This window comes from Arachis ipaensis, chromosome B05 (assembly GCF_000816755.2).
Source record: "Arachis ipaensis cultivar K30076 chromosome B05, Araip1.1, whole genome shotgun sequence".
NCBI lineage: Eukaryota > Viridiplantae > Streptophyta > Magnoliopsida > Fabales > Fabaceae > Arachis > Arachis ipaensis.
The window spans coordinates 7,677,469-7,690,685 of NC_029789.2; the positions used below are offsets into that span (position 1 = coordinate 7,677,469).

The 13,217-nt window shown below is 33.0% G+C and overlaps 1 protein-coding gene across 1 annotated transcript; it reads left to right on the forward strand.

Moving 5' to 3' along the window:
- Window positions 7,338–10,479, forward strand: LOC107642755 (floral homeotic protein APETALA 2). The gene is made up of 10 exons (XM_016346222.2): window positions 7,338–8,330; window positions 8,434–8,459; window positions 8,570–8,600; window positions 8,676–8,763; window positions 8,848–8,993; window positions 9,075–9,119; window positions 9,195–9,283; window positions 9,358–9,494; window positions 9,566–9,781; window positions 9,858–10,479. The coding sequence occupies exons 1-10, from the start codon at window positions 7,777–7,779 to the stop codon at window positions 10,083–10,085; spliced, it is 1,560 nt and encodes a 519-aa protein (XP_016201708.1). The 5' UTR covers window positions 7,338–7,776; the 3' UTR covers window positions 10,086–10,479.

Sequence of the window (13,217 nt, forward strand, 5' to 3'; positions counted from 1 at the left end):
AAGCGAAAAGATCTACGTTGTCTTGGAGTATATTGTGGTGTCCTTAATTTAAGACTTGCATTATAGTAGTATCACGCCTTTTTTTTTATTGCAATGAATTGTCGCCACCTAGTTACCTGCACATAAAACTTGACACATAAATGAACAGTGAATACAATAGCGCCAAAAAAATTTAGAGAAGGTCTACCAAGGATGACATTGTAAGGGCTGATGCAATCGACCACTACGAATTAAATGTCCATCTTTTTTTATAATGGATGTTCACCTAGTGTCGTATTTATCCATGGTTAGCCAAGAACATGTACTCTTTCTCCCGAGTAACCCACCAGTTGCCCAAAAGATTAACATTTCACTCAACTTTATTTTCCTGAAATTGGAGTAAAACAACACGTCAGCGCTACTTCCCGAGTCAAGGAGTACTTTTCTTACCAAAAGGTCTTCGGCTTGTATGGAAATGACCACTAGATCATCCAAATTCGTTGCTTTTGCTTGATAGTCAGAATGTTCAAAGGTGATTGTTGGAATTGATGATCTTGGTGCAACCTCGGATGGAGTTCCTTCGACGACTAGCATTGCTCGGTAGGTTTTTTTTATTGTCGAACAGGTCAGTCCTCCACACGATAACCCTCCTAAAATACAATTTATTACACCTCTTGTTTGGGGTGGTTGGTATTTTACTTTTTATCTTGTGCACTCATTGTATGATTGGATGAGTTGCCACTTGTCCTCGGTTGTCCCTATTGTATGTGACCGTCTACATATTTGTCTAGTAATCCCTGCCTCGCTAGTCTTTCGAGGAGATCTTTAGAAATTACTCATTCATCGGTAGTGTGGCCGAATTTCTGGTGAAAAGCGCAATGCTTAGATTTTTCACATACTTTTAGTCTTAATACGTCTCAGCTTTGCTCAGTGGTTTGATAATTTTTGCGTTCAGTATGTCCTTGATAATATCTTCTCTTTTGGTATTGAATTGAGTATAAGCATCGAACTTCGGGGTTAATTTAAAGGACTTCCTGGATTCTTTATTCTGAGGTTTTGACTGTCTTTCTTCCTCTCTCCGAGGTTATGGCTTTTCGAGGCGTCTTGCTTTTCGGAGTTCCTCAATTTTCATTTGTCCAATTGCTTTTTCTCGAAATTCTGCTAATGTCCTCGGTTTAGTTACTGCTAGGGTTTCTTGAAACTTCCCAGAACGGAGGCTGCTTTTAAGTGCAAATAAGTGGACTTCCCGTCTAAGATCGGGGATCTCCATTGTAGCTTTGGCAAACCTGGTCATGTAACCTTTTAGACTCGCATGCTGACCTTGTTTAATAGTATTGATGTAATCTGAGCCGCGTACATATATTTTGGACTCCGCAAATTGATTGGTGAAAGATTCTGCCAAATCTTCAAAGCAAGAAATGAAACTTGCAGACAATTTAGAGAACTAAAGTAAAGCAACACCATCTAAATATGTTAGAAAAGAACAGCAAAATATAGGATCAGAAGCACCATTAAAAAACATCATAAATTGGTATTTAGTGATGTGAATATGGGGATCTCCCAGTCTCTCATACGACTTCAGATTTGTTAGAAGTACGAAGTTCTTTAGCATATGGAATTTCATGATTTTCTCTAAAAAAGGGGTTGGATATAGTCTTCCTCTCCTTTAGAGGTGTTAGCTTCTCATGATTTAGATCTCGTGGTTGCGTTTCATTTGAGCTTACTTTTTTGGGATTCCCAGCATTGTTTTCCCATTCCTTTCTTGAGCTAGCAGTTTGGGCATTCTCTGAACCTCAGCCTGAAGTTCAACATTTTGCACCAACAGCTCAGATTGTGTTAATTGTAGGATTCTGTTGTCAGCCATCTTTGAAATTCTTGCAAAACAATACGTAAGCACAAAAGTATTAACAAATCTAGTGGAGTTAATCTATCTCAAGCATTACGGTGGGCGCCAAAATATTCTGTGTCGGGTAGTGATCACGCCGATGTATAGCTCGGGCTCGTGAAGCACCAGGTATCTCGGCGTCAGAAATCCGTTCCTCTTCCCACGGATATCCAAACATCGGGAGGTCCTGTAAAAAGCGTTTCGATGATTTAGTCAGTAAGATTTCTTAATAAATCTATTCTTTGGATTCTTTTGTTATCAATGTTATATCTTATTCGTTGGATGTCTTCGTCTTTTATAGTTGACGAAGCCCATAGTTTTGTAACAACTTTAGTTGTTGTAGTTTCTATCCTCCAAGGTATTTTAAATTTCAAAAGTTATCCCATGTTATATTGGTCATGTTAGCAATTAATTTCGTTGATGTTAGTTTTCAGAATATTGTGTACGTGTGAACTCTATCTAAAATATATTTGTTGATAATTTTTTATTCTGAAATTTAGTGTTATAATTCAGGATCAATTATATAAATTAAACGACGATATCAAACTCTATCATATATCGTATACATGTTATTGTGATTTAATTGGAGAAAATAGTAAAAGAAACATTAAATTGTGATAGGTAATATGAATTAAGGGGAAAAAAGGTAGGTTGACTGATTAATGATAATAAAACTAGTGGGCCTAGTTAGTTGTGCTGTTGGCAGGACTCCTCCTTTGAGAGAGAAAGGAAGAGATGGGCCTGGGCTTTAATAATTGAATGAAAGAGCGGAGAGAGAAACAAGAGAGATGAATTGTGGGGCCCACTGCGTAGGTACTGTTTCCACTTGGGGAAAACAAGCTGTTGAACCACACCCTCGTCTCACTTCTATTATGGGAAGGTAAAACTTTTGAAATTTCAATTTTGGTGATAAATAATAAAAAGCTTTCACAAAAATGTCATTTCATACTTTTCTTTATTGGTTTTTATATTTTTTTTTTGGTGACTCTTATTAGTTTTTATATGAATATGTTATTAATAAGCAGGTAAAATTATATATTAAATGAGAATATAATAATATTAATTTTCATTTTATATTGTGAATGGATTTGCACGTTTCCAATTTATTTAGTTAGGACTTTGGTCTTTGACGTGGTCTTCATCTCTATCTCTTTATCAATATTTTCTTTTTGTTTTTTAATCTAAATTTATTTACTCCAGTATGTTAAATATTTATATTTAGTTTCCTAACTTATATTAATTATTGGTATAGAAATAATTTTTTCAGTTAATATATAGATAATTATTCTCTTAATATATACTACTAAAGTCAGCATCTTTTTTATGAAGAAACTCACGAAGGTGTCATTTATATACAAATAGGTATTTGTATATGATAATAAAACTAAAGTATAAATATAGGTATAAAATACACAAATCTATATAATATCAATGAATCCTATGGTTTTTGAGTTGGCTTAGACATTGTCTGGCACAGTAGGGGGTTAGACCCACGCCCACACACGGGCAAACCCACCCTACAACACACGCTTTTTCTTTCCATAACTATGTTCATTTGGGCATAAAACAGGACCTGAATTTTCTCAGCTAATTTTTTTTATATTAATTAAATATATGTGTAATACAATGTTATTGGAAATTATGTGTTTTTTTTAGATGGTGTTTTATTCAAATCGGACGGTCCGATTTGTTTGATGAAAAAAATAAATTACAAATCGGAAGGTCCGATTTGTTTGAAGAAAAAATTAAACTCCAAATCGAAGGGTACGATTTGTATTTTTTATTTTTTTATTTGTTAAAATAAAAATTGGACGGTCCGATTTTAACATTAATTTTTTTTTATTTTCGAAATCACAAATCGGTGCCTCTGATTTATGTCATCCCATAGCCAAATAAAACACCCATCTTCTCACACTATATATTAACCAACTGTCAGTTTATTTGTTTATTTAAATAAATATTAAAAATTTAAATATTATTTTATACATATAATAATTTATTTATAATAAAATTTAGACTTGTGACGAATTAGTTATTAACTTGCTGAATTAATAAATATCGTAGATAACAAAAAAAAAAAATTAGCTTGATTTTATTTATGATATCCTAGAAAAAATATTACCTTTTTCTTTTAAAGTTATGTTTATTTAGTTATTTGAAAGTGAGTTTTAATTTCGTTTATAAGCTTTAAAGTGAGTTTACTTTTTACTTATTTGACTGTACATATAAAAATTAAATCAATAAATAACATTATTTTCTTGTACTGTAGTTGATTGAAAATGTGTTCAAGTAATTTTACATAATCTTATGTGATTGATTATGAACGCAATATACGTAAGACTTTAGGAGTACTTAAGTAAAATACTTATAATTAGCGTTAGAGAATTAAGAATATGATTGTTCAAAAAATATTGGTGGTCTGTTAAAAGTGAAAAGTAGTAGTAATAAATTGGAAAAAAGAAAAGGGAGAGGGTGTTGGGTGAACACGCGCAGATAAAGGAGAGTGACGTAGTAAGAAGGGAGAGGAAGGTCATAAATACGAGGTACACAGCGTAGGAAAGGCATTGGTCGCTTGGGGGAACCAAAGAGGCAATGGTGGCCCTCTTCCCGTACTCTTGGATTGGATTTTTCTGGAAACAATTTCCTTTTACTTCTATTATTCCCCCTTTCCCTTTTCTAATGCCTTATCTCACTAGTAAATCCCTCTCTCACTCTTAAAAATGAATACTAACAAAAATAAATATGCCTTTCTTTTTATTCTTTTATTTTTTATATAAAACTTTTAAAAATAAAAAATAAAACGTAAACTAAATGCATTGTAAATTTTTAAAAGACTTTGTGATGAATTTATGGAAAAAAATTACAAATATTCTTTTTAAAAAATTTGTGATATATAGATCTATATATTCATGAAAAAAAATGTTAAATTTTTTTTTTTGTAAAATTGCAATAATAGACTTAAAATTTATTGGTGAAATGATATAAAGGACTAATAAAGATAAATTATGTTCGGGGTTGTAATATTTGAAGGACCTATTATAGGTTTTTGATGAAATGAGATAAAATAAAGACTAAAAAGATATTTTTTTTATTATGATTTTTTAAAAATTTGTAAATCTTTTAAAAATGCTAACGGATCATTAGAGGTTTTTTTTTTTTGTTACCACTTTGTTATCAATTTAATTTTTTTTAGTCAAGTTCAATTAATCTAGTAATTCAACAATATATTTTATCTCATATTTTTAAATATTATTGACTAACTGATGGTCAAAAACAATAAATTCGAACATTTCTCTAGCCTTCCTTCTTTTTAAAAAGCATATTTTATTATTTTTAAAGGCTTAAAAATCTAGTAACAAATTTTAAAAAATCTACTTCCTACATTAGTGTTTAATTAAGAATTTATAAAGCATAACGAATTTATACTCCATTTTATGGTATGGCGTGCTCTAATAGTGAAAAATAATTAAGAATCCAGTTTGTTGCCCAAAATGCCCTTGCGTGACCACCCATTAAATACTTTGATCATTCGCAGTTTTCCCCTTCTGAGCTCCCCCGCGTGGTAAAAACGTAGTCCAAATTCTAAAAAGGAAAAAATGGTTGGAGGCGTGAATGAATTGGAGGAGGTGTGGCTTCTAAGTAAGTTATGAATAATAATTATTATTATTACGAGTGATTGATGCAAATGATTTAACCGATTAGAGACTAACTAACAAAAGGTAATTTTCAGTAATGATACATCTTTTTTGGACTTGGTCCTTCCTCTGTCTGGTGTGTCTATTATCCATCCAGGGTAATTCCATGGAGCCACAAGGATTTCAATGCTTTTCGATTTCGTTAACGTGGGAAAGTTGTTTGAGAAAGAGATGCTTCTTCTCTTTCGGGATTTCCCTACTCTCATTCATTCATTCATTCATTTCATTATTATCAAAAAGTGACCGTGCAGTGAATTTAAAACACAATATAAAAATAACCAAAACATCATTGGTGCACAAAAGAAGAAATTAACCACTTTGTCCTTTGGAAGAAGCAAAACAACAGTTCATAAATAAAAATTAGCTGTGATTATTATTATTGTTGGAGTAAAAATATAACACACTACAAATATTTGTAAATATATTTTTCAATAATAAATAAAATAAAAACATAACTATTTTAAGTCTAGTTTCTATATTTATTTCTTAAAATTTGAATTCTTCTACCCCCACTATTCTCAAGGTATCAAAATTAATCTTTTAGCCAATAATATGGATTAATAGTCTAAATAATCCATAAATATCATGCATGTATTAGTTTGGCTTTTGAAACATTAGACTCCTCAAACTATTCTGTAAACATAAGTTATGCGATCCTTTCGTTAGTTATATAATCATAAAAGAATATAAATTATTTTATGACATATCAACATTTATGAGAGAGAATAACTAATTTGATTTATGATTGTAATTTTTAGCAATCAATTTGAAGAGTGTGAACTTTTTAAAATAAATTGATGCACATGTGATTATTTAGGGACATTTTTTAATAAATAATTTACAAATAATTTTATAAGTAGTCGTTCAACTTTAAGTATATAATGATGGGAAATTCTATGATGTTTTTTAAATTTTTGTCTAACTTATTTAAATACGATCAGTTTTTGGTGTTAAGAGAGAAATTATAAATAGACTCTACTCTTTTATATTTGTATTAGATACTTAGATATAGAATTATAGACACCATAACAATAATCTATATTGATTTAATATTGAAGTCAACTAAATTTTACACTAATATATAAGGGTAATTGACAATAACATAATATTGTATATATTTTTCAATGAAGAAATGTTAATTTTTAATATATTTGATATATAAAAAGACACATACTATAATGAAAAAATGTCAAAAGCATATTTTCATACAAATATTTGTTTAAGAGTAATGTCATAAAACTATTTATTCCAAGGATCGAACTTTTGACTTTTCGGATCTAAAACTTTAATACAATGTCATGCAACCACTCATCCAAAAGCTTAAACTGATAGAAAAATATAACATTAATGATTATATTTCTAATACTCCCTAAATTTTCACTGTATGCAAATATTTTATTGACTCTCTATACTTTTTCTTTGTTTAATCACCCTTTACAAGTGTTGTTTATAAAAAAATAACAATTTAAAAAAATAGCAATACTTTTAGATAAAAATAGTATTTTTATAACATTGTAAAATCAGATGCTATAATTTATTATTTAATAATAAAAAAATATTTTTATACAAAAATAATTGTAATTTATAGAGTCTTAATTAAAATATTTACCTATAAAAAATATTTTATGAATACAAATTAAAAAAAAGCCTATATATGTGTATAAATATATTATTTAATTTATTTTTAAATAGAATTAAGATGGTTGAAATATATTTGTAGAAGAGTTATTATTAGCATATAGAAAAAGAGGAAGGAAGAGGGTGATAAGGAAAGCAAGGAAGGAAGTGATGGTTTCGGGTAAGGTTGCTGAAACTGGCCTCGTCTATGCTGTATTGGGCAGTTAAGGGAATACAAAGATCCTTCACCTTCTCCCTCTTTATTATTGCCCTTTTTCCCAACACCTACCCTTCTCTCTCGTCCTAGGTTTGATTTTTTCTTCTCTCTCTCTTCTTCTCATTCCCCTTCTTTCATCTTTCTTTCTTTCAGTTTCTCTCTCTTTCTCAATTAAAGTCCACACACACTCACTTGGGCCTTGGCTTGCATCCAAACCAGAGCAAGAAGAAACTGAGAGAGAGAGAGTACCATGAATCATAAATCTCCTTGTACTTTAATTTCGATATATTTTCTTTCTCTCGCTAATGCCTGAGGCTCTATCTATATAGTAGCTACCTGAAGGCTGAAACAAGTGTTCAAAACTTGAAACAAGAAACGGAAGAATGTGGGATCTGAATGACTCTCCCGACCACAGAAAGGACTACGACTCTGAAGAAGCTTGTTCTTCACCCAAGACTACCACTACTTCCATGGACGATGACGTCAGAGGCAAGACCCTCCGATCTGCCTCCAATTCCAGCTCCTCTGCAGTCCTCCTAGAAGACGGATCCGAAGAAGACGAAGAACAAGCCAGCAGAACAACAACTACTCTCAACAACATCAACAGTAGCAGCAAGATATTCGGCTTCTCCGTCACCCCCATGGACGGTGACGACAACCCTCCCGTCACCCACCAGTTTTTCCCGGTGGAGGACTCCGGCTGTGGCGGAGGAGGAGGAGGAGGAGGAAGCTCGTCGTCGTCGTCGTTCCCTCGAGCTCACTGGGTTGGCGTGAAGTTCTGCCAATCGGAAGCAGTAGTTGGGGGCGGTGGGAAATCGGCGGCGGTGGAAGTCTCTCAGCCTATGAAGAAGAGCCGGAGAGGACCAAGGTCTCGGAGCTCACAGTATAGAGGAGTCACCTTTTACCGAAGAACGGGTCGTTGGGAATCTCATATTTGGTCCGTCAGTTAGTTAGTTAGCATAGTAACAAACAAATAAATGCCTTCTTTCTTTTCCTTCATTATGTTTGATTCTCATACATGTTTGTCCTTCACGCTGCAGGGATTGTGGAAAACAAGTTTATCTGGGTAAGTACATGTATGTTTTTCTTTAATTTTATTATTATTTGAAATGATGATTTTTGAACGGTAACTGATGAAATAATTGGTTCTCTTTTGTCTGGGTAAAATTTGTGCAGGTGGATTTGACACCGCACATGCAGCTGCTCGGTGAGTGAGCGAGCCAGCCACCATATATATTTCTCTCTCCTCACCTTTCTTAATTCATTTTTCTGCTTTCGACAGTGCTTATGATAGAGCGGCAATTAAGTTCCGCGGAGTGGAGGCTGACATTAACTTCAACATAGAAGACTACGAAGAAGACTTGAAGCAGGTGATTCATCAATTAATTAATTCATTCATTTCATTTGCATCTCTATTCTCCTTATGGTGGTGTGTTGTGTAAAATAATAAATAGATGACGAATTTGACAAAGGAAGAATTTGTGCACGTGCTTCGGCGACAAAGCACTGGGTTTCCAAGAGGAAGTTCCAAATATAGAGGTGTTACCTTGCACAAGTGTGGAAGATGGGAGGCTCGTATGGGCCAATTTCTAGGCAAAAAGTATGCCCCCTCTTCCCCCCTTCTCCCCTTCAATTTCATCTATTTTGCTAAGCTACCCTCAATTTTATTTTATTTTATTAGGTACGTTTATCTGGGCCTCTTTGATACTGAGATTGAAGCTGCCAGGTATCTGCTTCTCTCAATTTTGTTATTCCCAATTTCAATTTAAATAAATGCATCATGCTAGGGTTTTGATTGTAGGGCTTATGACAAAGCAGCAATCAAATGCAATGGCAAAGAGGCCGTCACCAATTTTGATCCCAGCATCTATGAAAACGAGCTTAATTCTGGTAATTATAACATATATTTTCTTATTATAAACATTCTCGTTCTTAATTAATTAAATAAATATGTACCACGGCAGAATCGTCAGGAGGCAACGGTGCAGCAGATCACAATCTGGATCTAAGTTTGGGCAATCCAAGTTCAAAGCATAGCAGTAATCAAGCACTGGGGACAACGGATTGGCACAATGAGGGAGCCAACAATAACAAGCATAAGGTATTATTATTATGATACTAATTATATAAAGCGATTAATTTTATTCTGATTAGCACTATTATATATTTCAGCTGGTGAATATACTACCAAAACCATGTAGTAGTAGAAGCAACATAGAGCAGCATGGACAGCGTGAGAGTGAAGCCATGGCCCCAATGCCGCGGCTGCATCAAACTCAATTTCCGCTCTCAAACGAAATGCATAGATACGGTCCTTATTATAGATCCCATCATGCAGCTGGAGACACTCCGCATCAAATGCTACACGCGTTTCCACCAAATTTTCATGTTAGTATAGATACTTGAATTCGATTTGATTACATTGTGTTGTGTGAAAAACATGATGATGCATATATATGTGCAGTTTCCAAGCAGCAGCAAAGGAGGCCGAATTGGAAGCGAGCTTTCGCTGTCATCATCAATGAGCGATCAAGAACAACATGTACAGTGGCAAGCAGGAGCTGGAGGAGGGCCTCCACATTTGTTAGCAACTGCTGCTGCAGCATCATCAGGATTCCCGCCGCAGATTTTAACACCCTCCCAAGGTTGGATCCACAAAAATGGCTTCCACACTCTCATGAGACCCTCTTAATCCATCATTTCTTTTTCCACATTCAAATAATTAATTAATTATTTTAATTAATTAATCTCTTCCACCTCCTCCCTTTTTTTGTGAGCATATTTCTTATATTTATATTTATATATATGTACAAACAAATGGGTGCATTCTAGTCTCTATTGTTTTAGTAAGCCCATACAAAAACCATAACTTTACCATGGAGGTGAAAGAAGGGATAAAATGGAAAAAAAGGAAACCCAATTTGGGAATTCACTGGTCTTGCTCTGCCTCAGTCAAACTAACAAACCGACGCAAAAATCTTTTAACTCTAGATACTATAGATTCTGCCCTCTGACTCAAATTATTATCATCATTTATAAATATTATTTATATGTATATTTATTACATTGTTACTATTTTTATTTTTTTCCCTTGCGCTATGGTACATTTGTGACAGCACCTATTCGTTTCTTAATTTGGGATGTATTGCTATCACACACACATGGTTTTGTCAATTTGTTCCTTGTTTGTGTTGGGGATCGGATAGGGTTAGGCGTTTGATAACTTTGCTAAGGTAAGATGCTAGGTTTGGTTCCTTAATAGGGCAATGCTTGTTTTTTTGACAAAAAAACGTTGCCACAAAATTCCTAGCTATAATTGCTTTTTGCTTATTGCTTATATAATGATAAACAAATAATAAGTGAAATTAAAAAAAAGGGCAAGAGAAATTAACTCTTGTAGGGGGTGTTATGTTTGGCAGAGAGATGCAAAGTGAGTTTTATTTTTTATTATTAATATTGTTATTATCTCGGAAATATCAAAGGGATGGTGATGAATAGTCTCAATCAACGGTGTCCTTTGAATCAGTTCTTATGAACAAAAGCAGTCAGACAAAGGCGTTTATGACGAGAGGGACCTATCATTGTTCGTCTAAAGCTTCAAAAGGACACTGATGCAATGGAGTGTGAGAGAGAATAGGGTGCCACCAAAAGGGTATCAAATGGTCGTGAAGGTAGAGATCACAGGGGCATGGATTCTCTCCGGGGTTAACCCCCCATGTCAGAATTTTTTTTAACTTTTACGACAACAAAATTAAAAAGAAAAAATGTGATTATATATTAAGTTATTAACATATTCAATCATCAATCATGTGTCCGGTCTACTCACAAATTTATCGTTACAAAGAGTGTAAACTTAGATTAAGCGGATTTATCATTTATGTTTCATTTTATAAGAATAAGAATAAAAATAAATAATGCATCATGAGTTGTCAATAATAATGATGCAAGTAAATATTTGTAATTATATGAATAAATAATACAACTCTAACTTTAGTAAGTTACCGTAAAAAAAAACAACTATATTATATTATGTGTACGAAAAGAGTACTGCTAGGAAACTAATGACCTAAATGTACAATGGGCTAAATCTTTGGTCCATGAATAAAATGAACATCACCCATATTATCCAGAATAACCATCGGAATATCAGGGATAATAATAAAACCACATAAAACGAAAATGGATATTCTCCAGTTTTTTCAACACTTGAGAGGAAATGCAGTGTGATCTCTCACCGTTAATTTTATAAGTGGGGCCAAAATTAAATATGAGAGAGAGAACAATGAAGGGTGAAAGATCATAATTGACACCATCCAGTTTTTTTTTTCACTAGAGAGGATCCACTCCCACATAAAATCACTCATTCCAAAAGCTTAAGTTGATTTTGGGGTTCACCAAAGATCAAACTCTTGACCTCGAATCTAGAACTCTAATATCATATCACGAAACCACACATCCCAAAAACGTAACCTGACAGGACAATGTAACACTAATGGTCATATCTCTAATACTTCCTAAACTTCCATTGTACACATTGTACGCTTAAGCCATTGACTCCCTATACTTTCTCTTACGAAAAACATTAGTAATTAAACCAACTATCGGTATAAAATTTAAAATACACATTAAAATATAAAATATATATTAAAAATAAAATATTTAATACGTATATTTATACACAAATATATAGTAATTAATTTAGTGACAATTTTATTATTCAACCTAGTAAAGATTAACCGATGGAAAAAAAAAGTTGACTTCCTCATTAATCTCAAACAAAAATAAAAGGTTAACAGAAAACAATGTTATGATAGTAGTAATAAACTAATAACGAAGAAGGGGATGCATGAAGCAGTTGGGTCATTATTTATTTATGGCATATGTACCTTAGGTTTATGGGAGCAGGGTTGATTGGTTAGTGGGTTTGGTTAGGTTCAATGATTCTATAGTTGTGAGTATGCTAGGGAACAACATCTGACTAGGAAATGAATCAGATCAGGCCCGTTCTTTGATGATAAACATTTATGTAATTTGGATCTTACATTTAAAATATTGATTTTATTTTTCCATAATTGGATGGGTCATATTTTAAAATAATTTGATATGGAGAACAACACCTTTCATTCGACGAATCAAATCCTAAACTTTGCTGTCTCGTTGGTTGCAATTATGATAATAATGCAAGTATAAAGTAAGATTAATCTCCTTCAACCAATTTGTTATTGCTATCATATTATAATGTTTTTATTATATTATTTCTTTTGGATGTTGTTACTTGGTTGAATGAATAAAATAGGTAAAGCATAAGTTGCTTCCATCATCCGCAGCGTCATCATAGATATTTCGGGAAAAAGTGGGGCCCAAATAATCGATTTGAAAATTTCATGTTGATTATTATTGTTTTTATTTATCCTTTTGGGTACAATAAGTTGAAGTTATATACACTGGGTTTTACACTTTGTTGCCACCAAAATGAAATAATAATAATAAAAGCTAAGAAGGGAGGTACAGCAACTAGAATGTGCCATGAAATTGACGACTTTAATATTTATTTCGTAAAGATTATATTATATATAAAAACTAAATACGAAAGCGTTACCTCCCTAACTAATTAATAAAGAGAAGAGACATTGTTAGGTTAATTAACAGCAAGAGTTAAATTCAGTGGTCCAAAAATCAGAAAACAAAGTGATGCCAGTAAGGGAAAAGGAGGGTAAAAAATAAAAAAGTTGCAGAAGGGAGACTATGTTGTTCACTGCTCACTCATACTTTAACTTTGCTTCGGATCTACGAGACACTGCAACGCAACAGATTCACTTCTATC